General features: G+C 35.6%; 5 protein-coding genes and 1 non-coding gene across 8 annotated transcripts; 3 read left to right on the forward strand and 3 right to left on the reverse strand.

Annotated features, from left to right (window-relative positions):
- Positions 1-612: 612 nt before the first annotated feature.
- On the reverse strand, positions 613-2,898 carry LOC106433521 (phosphatidylinositol N-acetylglucosaminyltransferase subunit A). The gene is made up of 8 exons (XM_013874346.3): positions 2,701-2,898; positions 2,059-2,634; positions 1,820-1,974; positions 1,647-1,737; positions 1,435-1,551; positions 1,219-1,322; positions 1,054-1,144; positions 613-950 (listed from the first exon to the last, which is right to left on the reverse strand). Exons 1-8 carry the CDS (start codon positions 2,815-2,817, stop codon positions 903-905), a joined length of 1,299 nt encoding a protein of 432 aa, XP_013729800.1. The 5' UTR covers positions 2,818-2,898; the 3' UTR covers positions 613-902.
- Positions 2,899-4,317: 1,419 nt separating this feature from the next.
- On the reverse strand, positions 4,318-5,234 carry LOC106433540 (cyclin-dependent protein kinase inhibitor SMR3). The gene has a single exon (XM_013874368.3). It carries the CDS (start codon positions 4,850-4,852, stop codon positions 4,526-4,528), a length of 327 nt encoding a protein of 108 aa, XP_013729822.1. The 5' UTR covers positions 4,853-5,234; the 3' UTR covers positions 4,318-4,525.
- Positions 5,235-9,880: 4,646 nt separating this feature from the next.
- LOC106433531 (dol-P-Glc:Glc(2)Man(9)GlcNAc(2)-PP-Dol alpha-1,2-glucosyltransferase) lies at positions 9,881-12,263 on the forward strand. Its single transcript, XM_013874359.3, has 7 exons — positions 9,881-10,171; positions 10,298-10,634; positions 10,708-10,969; positions 11,078-11,215; positions 11,304-11,508; positions 11,586-11,728; positions 11,820-12,263. Exons 1-7 carry the CDS (start codon positions 9,993-9,995, stop codon positions 12,083-12,085), a joined length of 1,530 nt encoding a protein of 509 aa, XP_013729813.1. The 5' UTR covers positions 9,881-9,992; the 3' UTR covers positions 12,086-12,263.
- A 3,856-nt stretch (positions 12,264-16,119) lies between these two features.
- On the reverse strand, positions 16,120-19,233 carry LOC106438839 (probable protein phosphatase 2C 66). The gene is made up of 4 exons (XM_048768412.1): positions 17,166-19,233; positions 16,970-17,083; positions 16,527-16,791; positions 16,120-16,424 (listed from the first exon to the last, which is right to left on the reverse strand). Exons 1-4 carry the CDS (start codon positions 18,708-18,710, stop codon positions 16,309-16,311), a joined length of 2,040 nt encoding a protein of 679 aa, XP_048624369.1. The 5' UTR covers positions 18,711-19,233; the 3' UTR covers positions 16,120-16,308.
- A 521-nt stretch (positions 19,234-19,754) lies between these two features.
- On the forward strand, positions 19,755-23,245 carry LOC106372583 (protein TRM32-like). Of its 3 annotated transcripts, none has more exons than XM_048768409.1 (5): positions 19,755-19,912; positions 20,267-20,507; positions 20,640-20,686; positions 20,766-22,371; positions 22,472-23,245. In XM_048768409.1, the coding sequence occupies exons 2-5, from the start codon at positions 20,345-20,347 to the stop codon at positions 23,083-23,085; spliced, it is 2,430 nt and encodes an 809-aa protein (XP_048624366.1). In that variant the 5' UTR covers positions 19,755-19,912; positions 20,267-20,344; the 3' UTR covers positions 23,086-23,245. The 3 variants fall into 3 exon arrangements, with proteins under 3 accessions (XP_048624366.1, XP_048624367.1, XP_048624368.1); XM_048768410.1 differs by having other exon boundaries at positions 22,475-23,245; XM_048768411.1 differs by having other exon boundaries at positions 20,640-20,683.
- A 30-nt stretch (positions 23,246-23,275) lies between these two features.
- On the forward strand, positions 23,276-23,348 carry TRNAK-CUU. The gene has a single exon. It is a non-coding gene; the product is annotated as a tRNA-Lys (tRNA).
- Positions 23,349-23,628: the final 280 nt, after the last annotated feature.

Consider the following 23,628-nt stretch of genomic DNA (forward strand, 5'->3'; position numbering starts at 1 on the left):
CTACCACTATAAAATCGTTATTTTCTAGAGAAACGGAGACAACAGAGGTTCCAAACCTCTTTAATCTTCATCATATGTTAGTGAAGGATGCAACTATGCATTAAAACATTACTTTCATATTTTTGAATTTTTCTCAAAATCTGTGGGTTAACAACCCCTACGAAAATATTGAATTTTTCTGTAAACGCTCTATATACTGAAGCCTATGATCTTTAGTGTTGTTTTAAAATTTCTAAACACATTATACATTTGTATTAATGTATATCACACTCTCTTTCATGGTACATGAGCATCGTTTTAATTTTTTCTCAATTAATTTAGTAAAACATCGTAATACTCCCTGAATTGGTGGACTAACCACTATAAAATTGCACACAACAAAATAACACATTAATGTCGAGATAGCAAACAATTATCATCACACAATTATGGTAACAGAACCAAAACAAGTACGGTTTGTTAGAGTGCCTTGTTTGGTTTTCATCAACGCCCGTCTGTTTTTTCCCTTACCTCTCTTCCCTGAGAACAAGTGTTCCAGCCTCAGAGTTGGTACAACTCTATCAGCTTCACCACGTCGTGCATTCTTGTCTCTCTTTTTGTGAGAGCTATTGCTAATCTTAAGAGCTGCTTTCTTATTAGATTACTCTTTTTTTCTGTTCTATAAGTGTTCACTATACAAACATATAATATCCACATCATTTTTCAATTATACATATCACATACATTGATGCAAGGAAAAATGATTTCAAACTCTTGAATAAAACAAATTTTTGAAACAAAAAAAATACAAAATAGAATTAATCATCAAGGAAGAGCTTCTAACAATCGAGGGAGCTGAAACTCTGCTTATCACTCGTTTCTTTAACTTGATATTCTTCCTTGAGGACCTCTGACAAACCTCCCTAATTGCAGAAATTGATATCGGGTGCCTCCTCAACATCATCATCAGGCTTTGATTGAGGCCAATTCCATCAAGAGATTATTATCATTACCAAATTTTGAAGACATTTCTTTTATTTATATTTATTTGTAACGCAACGATTATATACGCACCTGAAGAAACTGAAGTAGCCGCCAAAGCAAGTAATCAATGATCATAACCATACAGAATACCTTCCCAGCCCACGCTCCACATGACAGGAACCTAACCAACCATCAAATCTTTATATTACCTTTTCACTGGTTGATGAGTTAGAACTAGTAAGCATATAATTGTACCGCGATAGACGTTCTAGAAGATTTCTGTTGGAACACTTCAAAGCACGGTCATACACAATCTCGGTTCTTTTGGCAACATCTTGCCAACTGTACAGCTTCTTCATCTGGTGGGTAGCAAACAAAATACTGTATATCAAAGGCTTGGAACAAGTCTCCTTTTCTCTCTTAATAAGTAGATTATGATATGTTAAATCTTATATTTAGAGGAAAACTCACTCGATTGTGCATCTCCTCCGGGTTAATACTTGGAAGTATTGATATCGCCTTTTCGATTGCTCGTACCATGTCATCCGGATCTGGCTCAGCAAGCACAACCATGTCATCCGGTAGTACCTACACAAATCATGAACAAAACTTTAAATCATATAAAATCCAAAGACAATGAGAGACCAGAGCAAGAATGTATGTATAGAGAATAAGGTACATGCCTCAGGGACACCTCCAACACGAGTGCTGACGGTTAATAACCCGCAACTAGCCGCCTCCAAGATAGCTATGCAGAAGGCTTCTGTTAAAGAACTGTCACAGGTTCAAAGAGATGAACATTTTCACAAATCCATGCGATTCATAAGAGTTGTAAGAATCAGTGCAATGCACACACCTGTTAAGGAATATATGACCGGTGACCAGAACAGAGCGCACACGAGAATGAGGAACAGCACCAAGCATCTCGACTCTATCTTGCAGAGAATGCTTCTCCCTCATCTCCTCAAGTCTCACATGCTTCGGTCCATCCCCTCCAACTACAAAACGAACCTTTCACAAAACCAAAAAACATAAATACAGATACAAAAGAAGCCATAGCGGAATAATGATTGGTTTACTTGAACACTCACTCACATTGGGGTATAAACGGCACACTTCTGGAATGACCTCAACAAGCAAATCCGCACCTTTCCGATAAACCAATCTACTTATAACAACTATAGTGATAACATCATCACTACTTGGCCTGACATCAGCTGGCTTGAACATAGCAGTATCAACAGCATTCGGAATCATAAAAACCTTCCCCGGAGACAATCCCGACCTCAGAACAGTGTTCTCCTTACTAGTGTGCGAAACACAAATGGCCTGGTCTATATCAGCTAGAGTAAACTGCAAGACCTTGTTCATGTGAATACTCCCAACATCAGCAAACCCGTAAAGGGAGTGATCAGTGAATACAACTCTGTATCCCATTGTTCTGGCGTGCATCAAGGCTTCGTGACAGAGGGTGGAGAAGGCTTGGTGGCCGTGAACAACGGTGATTCTCTCGCGCTTGAGGATGGTTCTCACGATGGGAAGCGTTCCGTAGACGGTGGGGAATGTGTTCTGCATAGCGAAAGGTCTCCACGGGACGTAGTAGACTTTGAGTCCGCCCGTCATGTATCGGACTCCCGTGCGGTTCCCGTAAGCATGCGTCATCACCACAACCTGCAATCAAGCCCACAAATTGATTTCACGGGGGGAAGAAAGTTTCGATTTTGATCGGAGACTGACCTTGTGACCGAGGTTTAACAGGCATTGGGAGAGATAGTAGATGTGATTCTCAACGCCACCGAAGTTTGGGAAGAAGAAATCGGAGACCATTAGAACCCTAAGCTTTGGTTCCGCCATTGATTCCGAAGCTCTCAAGTTTCTGATTCGTAAACAAATCCACTGAGAAATGATGATTCCAGAACGAAAGTGTTTTGTCAAGCTGGGCTTGCTATAAGTGGGCTTTTATTGGGCTTTGTGAAGATCCGAAACTCCTATAATATTGTGATTTTATTTTGAGGTACACATTTTATTTAAAATGTGGTTTTCGATATAATTTTACTAAATATTATCAAAATATATTGAAATGTTACTAAAAAATAGAAGAATTTTTATTTTGAATATAAAATTAACAATATAATATTTTATTTGTACTTATATAAAATGTATGTATAGATAGATCATTAATTTGTGATTTTATTAGGACCATATATTTACATTAAACTTTCTGAAAAATTATTATTTTATTATTTTATTTTATTTATATTTTGAACTGGTTCAATTCGAGACCGAAATTTTTTATTATTCCCTCTGTTTCATATTAGTTGTCGTCTTAGAGTTAAAACTTTGTTTCATTTTAAGTGTCGTTTTATGTTTTCAATGCAAAATTTATTAATAATATTCTCCTGTTTATTTTCTATTGGTTGAAATATGGTTAGATATATGGGTAATGATGTTTTTATTTTGAAAATATGCAAAGTTAAATATTTTCTTAATATGTGTGCATAGACCTAAAATGACAACTAAAGTGAAACGGAGAGTAATTTATAGTGTTTATTAATTTATCGAGTATTAATTTATAGAATCTCTGTTGTACATTCAAACACGCAAAATCAAATTCGAATTTGTTTATTTAACAACGTACAGTATAAAACATCACTAAAATAATAAATTGGTTTCTTCTGATATCCAAAAAAAATAAAGTAGTGAATTTTTGGAGGCATAGTTAAAAAATATGAAGCAAGAATCTGCCACAAGACCTATGAATAATTGGTTTACTATATATGAAATGTGTCGTTGGTTATGCAGACCCAACCTGTTTTGACCAAACCTTAACTGGTTCAGGCTAGATAGTCCACTAACCAGCATTTGCGTCGTTAAAAACACCGTGCAATATTTGACAATTAGTGCAAGGTTTTGGCTGTTTTGCCTAAATTATAAGCGATCAAAACAGATCAATAATTACTTATTATTTTAATTAAATGCTGATATATTATTATCCTGTTACAGAACAGTTTAACATTTGCATTCATGAAAGTTGAAGAATATATGTATTACTATCTAGTTCTTTTTTTAAAAAAACTGTGAAGTTAAACGATATTCTTCTTGGTTGATGTGCATTTAACTCGATATACATCTCATCACACATAGATTAAAGTATAGAATATTGATCAATTCATCGATCATGGCAAGGTGTACCCAAACAAGGAAGCATGATCCATTATGAAGGATGTTTTGCTTCCACTGCTAATCTCAGTTTTTTTCTTCTCACATCTAAGGTCTCAAATAGTAACAAAATCAGAAACATAACATTGGATTTTGGTAAATGAAACACACAAATTACTGCTGAAAACAAGTAACTATCATGAGAAATTTTACCTTTAAAAAGTTGTATAGATCAGAAATAAAGGATTCATAATGAGATACATTTTTATTGTTAATTATCAACATGCCACTTGTATTATACAGAAAATGAAAAGAACAGATGAAGGGAAAAAATTAAAAGGATCAATTACCACCACACAGTCATAAATTAGAAATGATCAATATACTCTTCTTGGTCTTCTTCTTATTGTTTCCTTGACTTCTTGATCCTGCGGTCCAAATCCTCAAAGAACATCTCGATCTCCCGGCTCAGATCAATCGGTACACGGTTAACAACATTAACCGGTGTCACTTTTCTTTTTGGTCTGGGTTTTCTAGGAGCTGGTGGGCATAACGTATACTTCGCCGCTGGAATCTTGTGAGCGGAAGATGTTGGAGTCTTGCACCCATCTTCGTTGTTGACCGTTGGATCTTCGTGATCGGGGAGGATCAGTTGATCAGGTCGTGTCGGTAACCGGATCTTGTCTACGTCCTCTTCTTGGATCTCTTTGACGCAGCAAATATCTGCCATTAGTCGAACGAGAGAGAGAGAAAAGAGAAAAGCAAAGTTATGGAAAGAGAAGGAGAGATAACGTGCGTTGGATCCGAAACTTGAAAGCCAACATTTCAACTAACTAATGATCTGTCTCCTAATTGGCGGGATACAAAAGAAAATATTAGTTTATTTGATTTTTCTTTTATATATTATATGCTCATTATTGTGTACATACATGTATACGCACACATATATAGAATTGACCATTTAACTAGCACAACTTAATTCTTAGAGCCTTTTCGATGTACAACATTGTTTAAGATAGAGTCTGATATATCCATATAGCAAAAAAAAAAACATATTTAGCTTAATGTATGATTTTCAACTATAGTAATATAAAAAAAAAACTATTCTCCTTGCAAAGTTATGTTTATATATCTTTATTTCAATGCAATTATCAACAGACCTCTGGTTGTCCTCGCGTTAAATGGTTTACATGTGTTTATTGGAAAAAGTAAATTACATAATTTTGCTATTATTAATTTACGTGTGGGAAACCTAATTCTACTTACGATTTTGAACTCTTAGTTTCATATACTGAAGTTTGTCAAAGCTCTAATATAAGCATGATCATGAATGTATTATATAAAGTTTCATATAGTTGTACTTAGTCTTAACATTCATACATCAATACTGCATTTGTTATAATAGTGTTTTTAATCCCTCTTTCTTTTACTTTGAGTTGAGCATTTGCATTCTGTAAAATTTAAGGATTTAATTTTCGAAGAAAACTAAACGGAAATGAATATATCGATCGGGAAGAAAACTAAAAGGTAAAAAATGTCTCCACAAACTTTGATCAATATCAGACGCACGAGCCTTTGCCTTGCATGGGACCTCGCGATACATTTTTAACTTCTGAGTATATTTTAGTTTCTCATGTTTTATCAGATGATGTCTTACCATTTTTGGCCCATTGTGCGACAAAGAAAAGAAAATTGTGAAAAGAAAAATAGAAATAGTTTCTCTTGCTTACTTTATCGTGCACGCAAGCAACAAAGCACCAACTAATAATTGACTAAACTAATTAATTTACTGACATTGTTTTCCTTCTCCGTGAGCAAACACGAGAAAGTTAATTTTTAATTTTTTAAAAAAAAATCGAAATATTTTGCTTACCCACAGGACATAAATGATATGTTTAAACTCTCAATGACTTTAGAAGATGTTATGTTTGACAGTTTGAGATTTGAAATATGAAAACGAATTAATGGTACAAATGATTCTTTTAGTGTAAAAGTAGAATGAAAGTCAATTCCAATTCTGCGCAGTAAAATATATATGTACTATAAGATGGAGATATGGTGTTTTTCTTTGTATTTTAATGCATATCCTTTAGAATATTTCCTAGAATATTTCTCTAATCCTAAATGAAAATAATAATGCTTTCAAGCCAACTTAACATGTAAGAAAATCGAACTAATTTATGTTTCATGTTCTAACTTTAGTTTCTGTCCATCTATTGTTTTATAGTATCGTAAAGAAGAGCATAATATATCGAATATGCAGTTGTTGATATGCCTTGAATCTGGATGTTATATCTAGGTGATGGATGTTACGTCACGTACATCATACCGATTCGGTTGCATCAAGAGCGTTACATCAAGTTATTATGGATGTTACATCTGATTGTGGGCTTAGACCCATGAATCCATAAAGTCTAGGGTTTTAGATACGGAATGGTACTATATATATCTTGTATTCGAATTAACCTTAAACTTGCACTTTTTAAGCTCAATATCGCTTCCAATAATAAGATATCTCTTTGTCCGTGGTCGTAGGCCTAAGGGTGAACCACGTTAAATATCTGTGTCGTAGTTACATCGCTTTTATTCTTCTGTTTCCGCATATGTTCCTTCTCACGTCCGTTACAACAGCAGTAATAGCCAATAGTTCGGGGTATGACTATGACTACTACTTACTAATCATAAGCCTAATCTTGAGATCTTTAAATTTAGATGCGATCTTTCATGTTCAGAGCTAGCCTATAACTGAAAACTATCTTTATAAATTAAAGGAGTTAAATTTATTCTTGATACGAGTGGAAACCTATAACTTGGATTCCTCAGCCGTAAAATGCGAACCACTAAATTTAGATTTGGTAAACTTACCATGCTTTTTTAATTAAACGATGTCTACCAGCAGGTCCTTCCAGATTAATAAGTTATGAATAACGACGTAGGCTATAATATCTATATCACGGAATTATGTATGGATTAAGTGATAAGGTTAAATGAATTAGAGAGGGATAATGAAAGATTGGTTGATAGCTATACATGTGGTGGTGATGCCTACGCACATGGTTGATCATCATGTCCTCCATCTTTCACGTTTTGTTATTTGCTTTTTTCCTAACTCAATAAGATTTAAAGTATTAACTATTTAAGAGGTCAAAAACTTAACAGCAAAGTTCTCAACTTGAGTACAAACATAATCTAATAATATGTTTTCCCATTGACCAATTTCAATAATCTGAAAAATAATCACAACTTCGTACAATAAAAATTCACAAACTATTATAAAGCAGTTCACCAACAAGTAAAAAAAAAAGGACTTTTGTGCTAACATATCATTCAACAAAAATTTATGCATTATATTAAATTTAAGAATTTCAAAAAGTTTGATATTATTAACAAGTTCTATAATATTAGTTCCTATAAATGTGATATTGATTTGGAATAAATTAATAACCAACTCCAGTATCAACAAAGATTCTTCAAGTAACATTACAAAAGGTTGTTTCTCTCTTTTTTTTATCGCAAAAGTGATGTACTTTTTACACATGGAGAGATATAAAATGAGATATTTTATGGTATATCACCAATGCTGCTTAGACAGATTTGAATCAAATCCACATGGAAAATTTGGACCATTTATTTTTCTTGGGTTTACCCACTATATCTAATAAATAAGAAATTACAACTAGGTTTCTTTTCCCTAGTTTTTTCTCTCTCATTTCCCTAGTTCTTTTAATAGATAAATGGGGGTAGTTTTACCTTTTAAGGCATACCGCAAAATTGTGTGTTTGACGTCAAAAAATTTCAAATCTCTTGAAACTTGAATACCATATGAAACATCCTACAATCTTTTGGAATCAATGATTATGTTTTTATTGCTAACTTTATGTCATTTTAGTTACCCATTTGTAAACAAAACAAAAACAGCTTATTTGTAGAGTGATCTCCTCAAAAGTACTAATATAAAATAAAGTCAAAACAAATAGTACTAATAGTAAATTAGATAACGATTGGGATCTGGGTCCAGAGACTGATTAAATGCTTTCAATCTTAAAAGCTTCGATAGTGATTCCCTCGTCTTTTGATAAATTCGCTTTGCAGTGCATATTCTTCACGGCAGCTTTGCTGTCTATATGTGTAAGACATGCTTAGCCTTGTCCTCTAGTAATTATCAATCATGGCCTTCCACTTTTAATGTTAATCTTAATACTGCTGCATATAGTATAATTATAATGGAACTTTTTTTTTTTCCATCTGATTTTATTAATCGGGCAAAGCCCAAAACAACAAACATACAAAACCTCAAATAGAGGCCCAAACCAAAACTACAAAACCCAAACGGAACACTAGGTAAACCACGTGTATGACTTTCAGACTCCGAGCCCATGTGTCACCCATGCCCCACCACGATCACCGCTTCGATGATCTACGTCGGAGAACAACCGCCGAGTCACCGAAACCACCATGTCTCACCGAAACCACATTATGCAAATCGCCACCGGAACCACCGGAGATTCAACCACGACTACCGAAAAAACCACCTCCAACAACTGTATTGGAAGCTTTAGGCTTCATCAGCTACACACACCTTGAACTTTGGAGAGCATCAATCGAAAAGAATCAAGATCTCATCCAAACTCATACTCTCTGTTTCATAACAACCCGCCTTCAAGAAGATCAAACAGCCTTCACCGAGGAAAACTGTAGATCTCGAAGAAACATCGATCTACGCTTTGAAGAAACCATCAATCATCTTCGATCAATCCAAAAATCAACAGAGATTTTCAGACCGAGAGTCAATTGGACAGAGGAAGAGTAGAAGCATAGATCGAGAACTTGATTCCGGATGAAACCGGAGAAGAAGCCGGCGAAAGAACGGTGCTATAAGAGCCACCGCTTTTCCGGAGATGAAAGCAGGTGAAACCGGTGCTGTCAGATCCACCGTTTCCCGGAAGCAAAAGCCGGCGATAGCGGTGTAAGAGAATCACCGCTTCCCAGATTCAAAATTATAATGGAACTTACATTGTTTACATGAATTATAGAATTTCGCTTTTTACGACACATACACATATTTTATAATTTGTTTGATTGTTTGGTCAAGATGAATATTTTAGTTGTATCAATGGATTTGCAAGCTGCAAGTAGTTTCAACTCGATACTGTTAAATTTTTAAACCAAAAACAGATAAGAGTTATATACTAAAGGAATATATTTCTAAATTGTAAGAATTTTTTTGTTGAACTTAGCTAGAAAAACTTTATTCAAATGAACCATTCTCAAAGCAAAATTAAATATATTCATATAAAATTAAAAAATATGGAGCTTTTGAGCAGAAAACCTAAAATAGAATGGTGATAGTAATAACTAATAAAGATAAATTACCTGATTTCAACTTTCGGTTGAACTTGGCTCATCCTTTTGCGACAAGTTGATGGTGCGGACTTAATGGTCAAGTCTCGGGACTGCGGTTGTGGTTGTTGTGTCTGCCTCGCCTTTTATAGTTAGATTGAGTCTGTGTTTAGAATTTTATCCTCGTTTCTCTGTTTTCTGTTATCTTCTGTATCTATGTCGAAAAGGAAGAAATTAGTAATAATATATTTACATTTTTAACAAAAAAAAAAAAAAAAAAACTAATAAAGATAAACTATCACCATTTTATATTACTAGTTTAGAACTGATTTGGGCTTTTTCTTTAGAACGGACTTGGGCTTTAGTCAGAAAACTAGTAAGGCCCAATAAAAATCTAGTAATGTTGATTTTGGATTTGACTCTTCTCTCTGGTCAATCGGAATCGCACCGCACTGTATTCAGCTCACTTGTTTCTCCGGCAAAATTCGATTTCAATTTTCCCCGGGGAATTGAAGGGAAAAAAAAAAACAATGGGGAGACTAGCGATTGCAGCTATAACGAGCTTGTGGGTGATTCCCATGTCGATCATCGTCAACCACATTGTTCCCGATCCCTACATGGACGAGATATTCCATGTGCCTCAGGCTCAGCAATACTGCAATGGCAATTTCAGGAGCTGGGATCCAATGATCACTACCCCACCTGGATTGTAATGCTCTCTTCCTTCTTAATTTAATTTTGTCTTGTTAGTGCAAAACTTAAGAAGAGAGTGATTGAAAGTTTGAATATTTTGTAACTAGTAGCTGAAAATGTTGACTTTTTGTTGTTGTTGCAGGTACTATCTATCACTTGCACATGTTGCTTCTCTGTTTCCAGGAATGTTATTGATGAGAACTACTTCTCAGTCCTTTTCAGAAGCTTGTTCTACGTCTGTCCTGAGGTCTACCAATGCTGTTTTTGCAGTCTTGTGTGGAGTTCTAGTGTATGAGATTATCAGGTTCTTGGGGCCGAGTCTCAGTGATAGAAAAGCAACTTTAATGGCTTTGGTCATGTCTCTTTACCCTCTCCACTGGTTCTTCACTTTCCTCTACTATACGGATGTTGCGTCTCTCACCACTTTTCTTGCCATGTACCTCGCTTGTTTGAGGAGAAGATATATCCTCAGTGCTGTGGTAAGTCATTTTGAAGCTGTTTGTTGTTTTCCTGTCAGAATTACAAATTTATTTATGCTTATTGTCCTTGCAGTTTGGTACTTTAGCGATTTTGATCAGGCAAACAAATGTAGTCTGGATGCTTTTCGTTGCTTGCTCAGGTGTTTTAGACTTCACTCTTGACTCTCCGCGGAAAATGGATAAACAAAAAGTAAATAAAGATTTGCATCAGTCCATTGATAGGAAAGAAGCAACTCTGAGATCGAATCTTAGAAATAGAAAACCTGATAACAACTTGGATACTAGAGACAGTTTTGACCGTGGCAAATCTGTTTCTTCAGCAGAGGATACTTCAGGTATGTTGCTAATAGTTTGACATATATACTGTTAAACATAAGTGTTCCTTACTCTTACAATATCTAAGGGTCTTTTTGTACATATCTTTTAATGAAAACAATATACAGGCTTAGTCTATGATGTTTATGATGTAATCTCCACATCTTGGAATATGAAGTGGAAGATTTTGTTCAAATTCAGCCCTTTCATCGTGGTTGTGGTAGCCTTTGGTATTTTTATACTCTGGAACGGCGGTATAGTCCTCGGTATGATTCATCCATATGCGTTTTCTGTAAATGGAAAGTTATGTTTCTGTTGTCTTTTTTACTAATCCATCAATTTCAAAATCCGCAGGTGCAAAAGAGGCTCATGTGGTTTCACCACATTTTGCGCAGATAATGTATTTTAGCCTCGTCTCTGCACTTTTTACTGCTCCCCTACACTTCTCAGTAGAGCAAGTGAGAAATCTACTCCAAGAGCTCCGAGGAAATTGGCCCTTAAGCCTTCTACTAACTCTTGTGGCTCTAGTAGCTGGTTTTGCCTCTGTACACTTTTTCAGGTTCAGTTTCTTGACACCTCTCAAAACACCTCTTAAGGTCTTCCACTACAAACTCTCATTCTGAAAAATAATTGCAGCTTGGCTCATCCTTATCTTCTCGCTGATAATCGCCACTATCCATTCTATCTATGGAGGAAAATTATCAACGCTCATTGGTTGATGAAATACATGCTAGTCCCGGTTTACGTCTATTCCTGGTTCTCAATCCTAACTTTATTAGGTATGTTCAAATCATTTTTGTGTGAGATGGTTTTTTTATCTTCCTTTTTTGGCATTGTGAATTTGACTTTGGTTCTGTCTCAATCCGACAGCAAAAACTCGAAGCAAGATCTGGGTGTTGGTCTATTTCTTAGCTACATGTGCTGTTCTTGTTCCTACGCCATTGATCGAGTTCAGATATTACACCATTCCGTTTTATATCTTCATGCTTCACTCCTGTGTCAGAAGCAGCGGTTACACAACTTGGCTTCTTACTGGAACGATTTTTGTGTGTATCAATGTGTTTACAATGGCTATGTTCTTGTTTAGACCATTCAAGTGGAGCCATGAGGATGGTGTCCAAAGGTTTATTTGGTAGGGACAAAGGTTTATACTCTTTTGCTGCAATTAGTTACTAGTAGGTCCCTCGGAAACTGGCGAGTTCATACCATTTTCTGTCGATATAAAAACATCAGTTTTGAGGTTTCTGTTACTGGAATCCATTACTGAAATGTTGTGTTTCTTTCTTATTTTGAATTTAGCCTTTGCACAAAACATAAAATTTACATCATGCTAAATGAGCTTGTGATAATAGAAATATTTGAAGCATAATATGTATTTCAATATTCAATTTTATATTTATTTTGATATGATATTTACGATAAGCATTTAAATTTCAAATAAGTACTTTATATATCTAATTTTATATAAATAAATATATACTAGGTGTTTTCCTACACAACGTGCTTAATAAATTTTCTCAATTTAAATGATATTTAAAAATATTTTTTTAATATTGTAAATTTTATTAGTTTCTTATCAATATTTTAATATAAATTAATTAAATTAAACATAAAAATTAAGATAAAAACATTTTTGTTATTTTAAATTATATTTGATAATATGTGAGTATATATAAAAGTATAATCTCAGATAGATTTTTATCTATTTACTTTGGTTAAATATTTAAATCAACTTGTATAACATTAATAAAAAACGATATAAAAATTGTATGATTATCAAAATTTTAAACTAAAAAATATTTATAAAATTTGTAGATATATAAAAGAAACTAATGATATTGCGATTTAAAAATTTATAAGCTTTTTAAAAAAATGTAGAAAATTTTGAAAATTTTAGTAATAAAATTGTATACTTCTAAAAATTAGAATTAAGTAATATTTCAGAACATTTTTTCGGCTAAGGCTTTTTTTATCCAATATTGTCTATCAAAGACAATAACACAATAGTTGATATGATATATCGCATCAAGAAAGCCAAAACAAACTCTTGAGAAAATAATCTAACCCGTCAAAAAATATGATTTGACAATAACGATTACAAGAGAAATCAATGATGAAATCCATGCCGAATATTGGTTGGATGATGACAATACATTGATATCAAGCTGATCTTGTTTTACGCTTGTGAACAATACATTACAATAATATTTCAGAACTTGTAATGTCGTATTTGAATATATATATATATATAATTTAATGATGATTTATAAGTTATTATCACATTCTAAAAAGTTTATCAAACATTAATCAACATTAAATGTAATGTATGAATTGTTACCATATTCTAAAAAGCTTATCAAAAATATAAATCACGGTAAGTGTAATTGTCCATCTCAGATTTAGACATAATCCATGTTATCAATTTCAGTAGACATGTCACATTTCTTTTGTGAAATTGATTGTGTAGAGTACATGTGGCAAATGACTTCTCAAATAATGTTTAAGAAGTATTTCTTATGCTTTGTTTTAAAATTTTAGATTTTGCTTTGGGTAATCCGAACCAATCTGATATAACCTGAATCCTAACGGTATATGGTTACTTTATAGATTTTAAGATGTGATACATATTAGAACCGAAATCGATTTTTTATATCTGAACTCGGCCCGTACTCACAAATTTACTAAAACGGGATCTATGGTGTGTTACAAATTAAAACCAAAATCCAAAATATCTGACCCGAATACCAACGGGTACCTAAACACTCGAACCTATACTTACTCTTGTTTTGTTTTGAAATTTTTCATACGTTTGAGACTTAGACCAATGTTGGAACGCACAATTCATCACATCATTAAATATAAACCAAAGTCTAATATATAGTTTTTATTTACAAAATGACGACGTGATAGTAGCACTAGTGGCTAGGGTTGTGCCTCCTCCATTTGTCCTTCGGATCAGCTGGATTGCGTGTTCGATGGAACACAGTCTCTCCCATTTTAAGAATCTTCTTCCATGGAATGTTTTTCTTTGGGTCTGTTGCAAATGTCTCCACTCTCACCTAAGCCAATAACACAACACATATGTATCAACAAAATACTTACGTGACATATGGTGTTCTGAGAGCATCTGCAAATGGTTAAAACATCAAATTACTTTTGACACTGGAAAGTTGGAGGAATCAAAGAAGAAATCTAATAAATTTCGTTTGAAGGAAACTGAAATACCATCAAGGAAGTTTCATGCTCTTGACTTAGTTCTTCTATTTGGCTCTGCAGACCAGCACACTGCTCTTGCAAAAAAAAAAACATGTATCCCTCCTATTTCCCTGCAATGATAAGCACTAGATAATATATGCACAAGATAAGCACAAGGATAAGTCCTTGAGAGTTGTGACTATTTGGTTATTGTTAGAACAAAAAAAAAAAATCTAAAACATATATGTAAAATGCAGATCATAGAAGTTAGTTGCATTCTTCAAAAAAATCATCAGTTTTGAGGTTTCTGTTACTGGAATCCATTGCAACGGTCTTGGAGAGATTCGGGGTTCAACTACTTGAAATGCTGACTCGACTACACCGATTTAGGTTAACCGATCTTGCCGCTACTGAAATGTTGTGTTTCTTTCTTATATTGAATTTAGGCTTTCTACAAAAATAAAATTTGCATAAAAGTAAAATGAGCTTGTGATAAGAGAAGTTAGTTGTATTCTTCTACTTGTGTGTTTATTTAAAAAATTGATTTAACTAATTTTAGTATTGGAAATTGTCTCAAGCGTGGTCCTACGTATGTGAAACTGTGATTGAAAATGAAAATGTTGCTGTCTTACACATTACCAACTATGTATTTCCGATATGAAGACTAGGTAATGGTCACCTAATAAGGAAAAGCAAAGTGGATGGTTTATGTGTGTGAGAATGTTTGGTGAGTCAATGTGGAAGAGAACTTCCAAAGTCTTGGGAGCAGAGCTTTACTATTTTGTCAGAAATAGATACAGTCGAATGTTAGGAGCAAATGTGTGCTTTTTTCTTTTGATACAGTCCTAAATGTTTTAGTAGTTTTACCAAACTCAGAAAAATGGCGAACAGTTCATCTATTTAGCTTAAAGCTCATAATATTTGTAACATTTCTCTATTAATATATATGATTGATCATACTAGAAAATTAAAGTTTTACTAGTTGAGAGCTGTGACCATTTTCTTATTGTTAGAACAAATAAATCTAAAAGATATATGTAAAATGCAGATCATATATGTGTAACATTGCTCTTTTAAGCAAAAAAAATTGCTCTCTTAATAATATGACTTATTCTGATAAATAATTTTGACAACGAGAAAAATAAAAGAGACAACTTTTTGACTTATAAATTTATAATAGTCACAAATACATTTTGAATTTGTCAATACATATCGTGACTGATAAGAAAATGTGAAGCTGATCATATTCTATCTTTATGGCCGAGTATGATGAAATATATCTTCATATTGACATTCATAATATGAAACTTGAAAAAGTAACATTTTGTATATTTTCGTGAACAAGAACAACAAGGCAAAAGTCTTTGTGAAAGTAAAAGAAGATATTTTTTATTGGAAGTCTGAGAGGAAAAAAACTTTTGATTTCAAAACTGTGAGTATGATGGATAAGTTGATAGATCATATGTCAAATGAGGTTTTTATCTAACCATTGACAAAGCGTCCCGAACACGTCTTTCCACATTTTCAGATCAAAAGAAACTGATACAAACCCTTCGAAGTTGGGACTTAAAGGCTTTTTTTTTAGGTTTTAAATAGTTTGAATTTTAAAACAAAGTTCTTAAGGAATATAATATATCCATGAAAAATGTGGGAAATATTTTCTAAAAAGAAGTTAAACGCATGGAATTTTTTAAAATGAAGTATACACACACCGACACACGTATGTATTATATATGGTCTTGACATTGGGATCTTCTAGATCTAACATACTAATTATTTCAACAACGCACGTATTCAATGGTCTATAGTAAAGAGTTGCAGACTCAGACATATGTTGTGTTGCTGTTGATATTAAATTGTAAGTACTGTAGTTAGAAACCTAGGATATGAGATAGAAAGAATACTTGCGGTTTTTGATAAAGTTCTATTATATCAAGCGAAGAGAAAAAGATTTGATTTACAAGGAAACCAAGAAAAGCCAAAGATATGTATATGCCCACTTTGGTTCGCTTTTGTTCACTAAACTATTTAGGTAAAAATAAATACATCAAATGAAAAATATTGTGAGAAAAATTCAAATTGGAAAAAGAAAAAAAACAAACCGAGTTATTGGAATTAGTTCTTCAAAGGATTCAATTCATGAAAAAATAATAATTAACAATATTCACATGGACGATCTCCATATTCTTCCTTCAAGTGAGATAACAATCAAAGAGATATCATCATGATACCTCCGACGATCTCCTTGTGGTATTTCCAACAGTTCATGAAAATCCATACCTAAAATATAACAAACCAAAAAATCAGACTTCAACGTTGGTTGGAGATAATCAAATTTAAATGTAGTTCGACTTATTTATTAAATATTTTATTTTTTCTTACCATATTTGTTGGCAGCACGTAGGAGGACCTCCTGGATCAAGTGTTGAGCTGGATCGCCTTCAGGAAAAGCAGAGATGAAAGATTCAACCTCGAAAATGGCTTCTTGGTTAGAGAAATATTCATACAACCCATCCGAAGAGAGGATCAAGAACTTGTCACGTGACGTTAGCTTGTGATGACATAGAGATGGAGAGCATGTGATGTACGGTGATGTCCCGATGTAGTCGATCCTGAACATCTCTAAAAGTGCATCGTTCCATTTAGGCTGATAACAAAAACAAAGAGACAAAAATAAAAACACAAATATAAGATACAATAAGATTTGTCTATAAGTGTTGGTTCATAAAATCATCTTACAAAACCCAAATAATGCTAAAGGAAATTGTCTATATCAAATTGTTTTGGATAGCCCATGATATATTAATAATGTTAATAATATTCACCTGTTTGAGAAATCCAGCTCCAAATGCACGAGTAACCTTAAGATAACCTTTAACTCTATCATTTTCTATTGCACCATCATCTTCAGGATGTTCCTTCTTGATTCTTCCCACTTCCTGTACTCATTTAAACAAACAAAATTTTAACCCATCAGTTTCTCAATCCACAGACTTAACATTTGATTCTTTGTGTGTTTACCTCTTCAATACGTGTGCTATGTTCTTTGTTAAGCTGTAGAGGAACCAAACTATTACGCGCTATTGCTCCATTCATAAACATTTCTCTAACTTCCTTGATTCTCTCCAGCTCCTTTTGCCTCCTGCTTCCAACCACCACATTAGGCTTCCTCGCTAAAACCGCTCGACTATCTCCGACATTCATGACATAAACATCTTCTCCTATCATCAACGTCACGAGAACGCATGATCCCATCAATGCTAATTCAGGATTCTCTTCAACCATCGTATCAGCTAGCTCTAGATACGCCTCCTCTGTTTTCCTCAAAGCCTGTACAAGAGCTTTGAGGACATCTCCATGGTCTGTTGTCGTTGAGTTTGATCCTTTCTGATCACAGTCGTTGTCAGATTTGGTATCGTTATTCTCCCACTCGCATCTCCATTTCACACTCTTCTCTTGGTTTCTTGCGCCGGAAGCAACCGCGTCAATGTTCGTCGTTACAGGGAAATTCTCTTTGCCCGAATCCGAATCTTCCTTGTCGGAACGTTTCCCGATTTGGGTGTCACCGTTTTCTCCTGAAGTTCTGAGCTTTTCGTCGTTACAGAGTAACCCGTTGAGCTCCTTTTGCACGGCGGTGTATAGATTGTTGAGTAGATAATCCGGCGCATCAGGACCGCTGAAACCGTCGTAGATTCCGACAAAAACCCATCCGTTTTCTTCAGAGACGACCACGTGTACACGATCTTCCCCTGCTTTCCCCTGAGCCCATTGAACATCCAAAACAGAGCATTTGCTCTGTTCTTCTTCCTCTTCTTTAGCTTCTCGCTTGTGATCAGGTTTAGGATTCTCGTTGACAATCTCAGGTTCATGATGACGATCAGAGTCTGGTGATTCAGAACCGTTGATCGGCTCGATCACACTCTTCTTCGAGCTAGGTTTATTGTTGGAGATTAGATTGGTGAACAAGGCTTTGAATGTGAGAAAGTTCTTCTTTTTCTTCGGTTTAGTTTTTTCCGGTGAGGCTTTTCTTCTTACCTTCTTCTTCTTCATCGGTTTCTCTTTCTCTGTCTTATTCTTTTTCATAAACTCTATCGGACCCGAATACAACCCGCTTTCGATCGGACCCGATAAGAACCTCCTCTCAAACGGACCCGACTCGTGACCCGACTCGTTAACAATCGGACCTGACTGACACGTGGAGCCGCTGCGCGGCACAGGCTGGAGAGGGAGAGACGCGAAGTTACCAGAGCTCTCGAACGCGGAGGCTGAGCTGTACATACAATCGGAGTCCGACGACGCAGAACCGGAGAGAGCTGTTGACGGATTCGCGCTGACCGACGCGCCGGAGATCGATCGGAAAGTGGTGGTTTCTGGGATAGGTTCTGATCGGAGAGGAATCTCCGGCGTGTAAGAAGGTGACACTGCTACTCCGGTGACGTCCGGTCGTATGTAGCAGAAGGAGTGGCCAAGTCCATCGTGGACGAGAGATACGTCGTATCGCCGGGAGATTTCTCCGGCGACGGTGCCGGTGCAACAGGGGCTCAAAGTGGTGACTCCATTCCCCATCTGTCAAAGAAGTAAGTAACAACACACAGATATGAAGCGATGGTTCATAAAAGGAGGAGATCGATGGTGTGAATGGAGTTTGGTTAATTTATGGTGGAACCAAAATGAGGAAGAAGAAGAGACAGAGTCACCACCTATGTAAGAGAGAGAGAAAGAGAGAGAGAGTTGACATTTGAAAGTTTATTCTTTTATGAATTTGGTTTATTCTAATGTTAGTGGAATTAGTAAAATTATACTACTTCAATATACTATTTCCGACATTATGCTTTCTACTATTTTAATACTAACTAACGATACAAAAATAATTAGTTTTAAAATAAGGTAATGACTAATGAGGAGGGTGTATAACTTTGCCCCTGTCAACATTCTGAATTAGTGATGCTCTATACAATTTGAGTTTAACTAAACCAAATATAAACACACCATATTTTCTGTTCAGAATTTTATAAAAAACAGGTTGTTTTTTTTGTAGGGAGTTGACTTTTGAAGAAGATAAAGGAGAGGCATTAAAATATACATTGGCAAAAAGTCAAATGACTTAATTAAGTGTTGAAGTCTCGTAGATACCAATTAACAAATTTATTTGAAAAGCTCATTTAAATCATTACGTTACTGTGAAAATGGTAAAAAGAACTCTACAAGTATTTAGAACAAAAAAAAAACTCTATATGTAAAAACAAAAAAAAAACAGTACTAAATGGCGATCTCATAATAGTATTTGTTTCAGACTTTCTATGAAGATTTGATTGCAGAAAACAAGGTGAAGAGCATGAAAAATGCTAATTTGGGATAGTGAATAAGTCTTGTGGAGTCAAATCTGTAAAGAAAGAGATCTGAATAATCGTGAGATTCGACTCGACTTGTCCTTTCACCTTCTGAAATTAGAAATATTATACACCCAGAGCCACCAAATGCTTCTTGTCAAAACCGGTTGCTAAATGTAAAAGGCCTTAAACCATAATGGGCTACGAATAATAATGGGCCACATAGTACTACTCTAATGGGGGAGGTAGTTTTTATTTGTCCTTTAATAATATTTTTTTTTTTTTAAAACAAATAAATCAAAAATTCGCGAGACGGCCAATGTTCATGTTACGCACGCTTCCGCTCTCTCCTCTCACTCTCTCGTTTTCGATTTCGCCATGGACACGACGACCGAGAAGATGCTCCACGAAAATCCTGTAGAAATTCATTTCCAACAGGTAAATGAAATTGACTCCGTTTCCTCGGTTTCTGCGATTATATTGATGAGCGCCTTGGAAAATGAGATAATTGTTTTTTTGGTTGTGTGTAAAAATGGCATAATCTGATCGTGTTTAGATGACATTAACTACATTTTGCCTCTGATTACGATAACAAAAGAAGATTATGATTACGTTTCACTACGGAATGAATTCAGAATAACCTTTGGCCTTCATAATCGGTTAATGATCCAATACATTTCATATGGTAGAGACATTGATTGATACAGACTAAAAAAAAAAAAAAAAAAAAAAATACATGGCTCATACTTTTGGCAGAAGATTGATATGTGTATGTTTGGAACTTGCTTTCAGGTTTGATTTTAAAAGAAAATTGTAGGTGGAGTGGAGTGGAGTGAGTTGTTAAAGATCACACAGGCTGCAACAATCAGAATGGGGAGGAAGTTGCATGAGAAAGTGACATGCTCCCCAATACAAAGCCATCCTGGATTCATGTGGGGTCTCTTTGACATTCTTAAGCACAACCATTGGCGTTACATCAAGAAACGTCTTCCTCACAAACGACCCCTCGCTTGTACACGTAGTGCTTCTGCTGGTAATGATTAACTTCTATAATTAGTCTCTCCTTTTTTCATTAGCTTTTTATAACCTCATGAGCATTGCGCCTAAACTAATGCCATGGTTCTACATCTGTTTATAATACTTACCATGTTTTTTTTGTTTCCAGATTGTATTTCCGTATCTAAGAGCAAGGTGGAAGATGAAACTATTGTAGTAAGCCCATACAAACTTTGATATGCATTAGATAAAAGTTACTTATCAACTCTCACAACCATTGGCTTCATTGCTTCAGGACTCAGTGAAAAGACCAAAGAAGCCTAGTTCTTCTGCAGTTAAGTCCAAAGAGTCTAACTCAGGGGAGAAACCAAAGAAGCCAGAGGACAAGTCCAAGAATCTCAATTCAGAAGAGAAGCGGAGAAAAACACATTCTGAGATCAAAAGGTCTGTCAAAGCTCTGATCAAGGCGCTTGTAATCGAGGACAAGTCTAAGAAGAAAGGTCGCCACCACAGAAGAAGCTCTACTTATCCTGTCCAATCAAACCCAAAAGAGAAGGACTCATTGAGTGAGTTGGTGGAATCTTCTGATAAGAATTCCTCAAACGGTGATGAGCGTAACCGAGTCTTTAACCAGACGATTGGCATCTCACCCGCCATTGGTTCGTTGAACCCGCTTTATCTCATGTCCGAGGAATCAAGCAACAGTGACAGCGAAGACTTTAAGTTAGATAACATTCCAGTTGATGATACTGACGAAAATAAACCAGATTTTGATGAAAGTGATTCCAAGAAGAAGGATGATGAGGAGGAAGCTTGGCTTGATCCAAAGCTGAGACATACTGAGAATGAGGATGATGATACGTCTCCTAGACGTGCGAAGTCATGTCTCGATGCTCTCAATTTGATACACATGAATAGAAACTTCTTGCTAAAAGTTCTGCAGGATCCAGGCTCTCCGCTAGCCAGGCATTTCCAGAGCCAACAATCTTTTAGCTCCAAAACAATGACTAAAGCTGGATCATTCCCTACTCATGGTAGCAATAGAGAAGATCATAACAATGGTTTTGACTCGGTTGAGAATAAGTCAATGTCTTCTCCTTCCATTGCTGCACAACACAGGGCAGACGGGGTCCAGACGTTTAATGAAGCCATGGAAAAATCTGCTGATGAAGAGGATTTATCTGGTTCTGGCTACACGAGGAAGAGAGGAAAGAACCAAGTGGTGATCAAACGTTTCAAGGATCTAAGGCAGAAGATAAAGCATGTGATTAACGAGAACAAGAACGAGAAACACCGTATCACTATGGATGCTGTCTTAGACAAAGTACCTCGAAAGTACGGGTTTTCTAAAGATTTGAGGCATGACATTTTGAAAGCAAGTCCTGCCAACAAAGCGCAAGGCGCGAAACTGAAGCAGATAAGAAGAACATCGTCTCTGTGTGGGTCTGTTGACAGGTATCTTCAGCTGTATGAAAGTAGCGTTCAAAGAGAAGCGAAGAAGAATAATAATACTTCAGAAAAATTGGAGGCTGAGCTTGAGGAGTCGGCGGTGCCTTCTGAGAAGAGAGTTCCTAAAGTCTTGGGAAGGATTCTTTCATCACCTGAAATGAAATCTCCTTATGCTTTGAAGATTGAGGACCTTCCTGGCCAACTTACAACTTTTAGTAGATCACTCAAACAAGAACAAGATGTTTTGGAAGACATTTCAGAGATCTCAGAAGATCAATCTGAGTCTTCAGAACATGAAATGCCTGAGACTACAGATGATCCTTCTTCTGAAGCAGAACAAGACAGAGAAATTCTTATGCTTGATGTGGAACCTGAAACAAAATCTTTGGATGAATCATCAGGAGACAGTCCTACCTTTGATGAGATTGCTTCTGAATCTCTAATGCCACTAGGTAAATATTAAACATTAAGTCACTCTCTCCATATAGAGATTTTTGATCTCATTGCCTTACTCTAGTCACTTGGATTGATAATGACAAACTTGTTTCTTAGCAGATTCGGATACCGAGAGTGTTTCTAGAAGCAAACAATTAGAAAGCATACCAGCAGCAGAGATCGACCAAGTCCTCCAGGTAGAAGCACAAGATAAAGGGAAGTTCAACTATGTAAGAGACATTCTCGAGATCTCTGGTTTCAACGCACCTGAATCGCTCTCAATGTGGCAATCAGAATACCAGCCGTTAGATCCATTAGTCTACGAAGAAGTGACAACAACAACAGGTTGTATGATCCAAGATCCGGAATGTTCAAGAAACGAAGAAGAAGGCGGTAACTGCAACCACTTGCTTCTCTTCGATCTAATCAACGAGGTACTAATCGAAATCTACGAAAGGTCTTACCATTATTGTCCCAAACCGTTATCATCGCTGTGTAGAATCCATCCAATGCCAGTGGGGTATAGTGTTTTGAAGGAGGTTTGGGTTAGGATAAACTGTTACTTGCGTTACAAGCCACTCAACGAGGAATCTTTTGATAAGATTATGAGTAGGGATTTGTCGAGAGAGGATGGGTGGATGGACTTGCAGTTTGAGAGTGAATGTGTGGGGATTGAAGTTGAGGATTTAATCTTCGAGGAGCTCCTCGAAGAGCTGCTTATATCGGGTTAATAGGGCACTCGAGAACTTGAATCATTTCTTCATTTTTGGGTTGTTGTTGTTTTGCTTGGAGTTTAAGGTACATAACAGAGAGGAAAAAACTTGTTGTTTGTATGAGGTTTTTTCTGTTGTGATGAAGTACTGTAGAGGAATAAAACATGATGTTAAGCTCTGAGTGCTTCACTTACAGTACCTAACAAAAGCCCGTCTAGCTCAGTTGGTAGAGCGCAAGGCTCTTAACCTTGTGGTCGTGGGTTCGAGCCCCACGGTGGGCGATATTCTTTTTACCTGTTTTGGAATTGTTCTAGTATTTTAATAAGGAAATCATCAACTTGCAATTTCCTTTTCTGATATCTTTTCCTCGTTCACTCGTTTGTGAAGAAATAATACAAAAGTTACCGGCTCAGAATCGAAGTTCTAGATTCATTTAAGTTTTTTGGACCAAACACCAAACTAGAGCAATGATCTTTCACGTCAAAAACTGTTGCTCAACGCAAACCCAAATACTACAGTAATCATGTTTTTTTTGTTTTCTTCACGTACGTAATCTTTATT

This window comes from Brassica napus, chromosome C9, assembly GCF_020379485.1.
Source record: "Brassica napus cultivar Da-Ae chromosome C9, Da-Ae, whole genome shotgun sequence".
NCBI lineage: Eukaryota > Viridiplantae > Streptophyta > Magnoliopsida > Brassicales > Brassicaceae > Brassica > Brassica napus.

Excerpts from the sequence above, each read along its gene's own strand:
- LOC106433531 (XM_013874359.3), top strand. The coding sequence starts at position 9,993 with ATGGGGAGACTAGCGATTGCAGCTATAACGAGCTTGTGGGTGATTCCC. Across the intron at positions 10,970-11,077 it reads TTCAGCAGAGGATACTTCAG|GCTTAGTCTATGATGTTTAT; the intron begins GTATGTTGCTAA and ends AACAATATACAG. Across the intron at positions 11,729-11,819 it reads CTCAATCCTAACTTTATTAG|CAAAAACTCGAAGCAAGATC; the intron begins GTATGTTCAAAT and ends TCAATCCGACAG.
- LOC106372583 (XM_048768409.1), top strand. The coding sequence starts at position 20,345 with ATGGGGAGGAAGTTGCATGAGAAAGTGACATGCTCCCCAATACAAAGC. Across the intron at positions 20,508-20,639 it reads TACACGTAGTGCTTCTGCTG|ATTGTATTTCCGTATCTAAG; the intron begins GTAATGATTAAC and ends TTTTGTTTCCAG. Across the intron at positions 20,687-20,765 it reads TGGAAGATGAAACTATTGTA|GACTCAGTGAAAAGACCAAA; the intron begins GTAAGCCCATAC and ends TCATTGCTTCAG.
- LOC106433521 (XM_013874346.3), bottom strand. The coding sequence starts at position 2,817 with ATGGCGGAACCAAAGCTTAGGGTTCTAATGGTCTCCGATTTCTTCTTC. Across the intron at positions 2,635-2,700 it reads TGTTAAACCTCGGTCACAAG|GTTGTGGTGATGACGCATGC; the intron begins GTCAGTCTCCGA and ends GCTTGATTGCAG. Across the intron at positions 1,975-2,058 it reads TGTGCCGTTTATACCCCAAT|GTTCGTTTTGTAGTTGGAGG; the intron begins GTGAGTGAGTGT and ends GTTTTGTGAAAG.
- LOC106438839 (XM_048768412.1), bottom strand. The coding sequence starts at position 18,710 with ATGGGGAATGGAGTCACCACTTTGAGCCCCTGTTGCACCGGCACCGTC. Across the intron at positions 17,084-17,165 it reads ATAGCACACGTATTGAAGAG|GAAGTGGGAAGAATCAAGAA; the intron begins GTAAACACACAA and ends AAATGAGTACAG. Across the intron at positions 16,425-16,526 it reads ACGTGCTGCCAACAAATATG|GTATGGATTTTCATGAACTG; the intron begins GTAAGAAAAAAT and ends GTTATATTTTAG.
- LOC106433540 (XM_013874368.3), bottom strand. The coding sequence starts at position 4,852 with ATGGCAGATATTTGCTGCGTCAAAGAGATCCAAGAAGAGGACGTAGAC.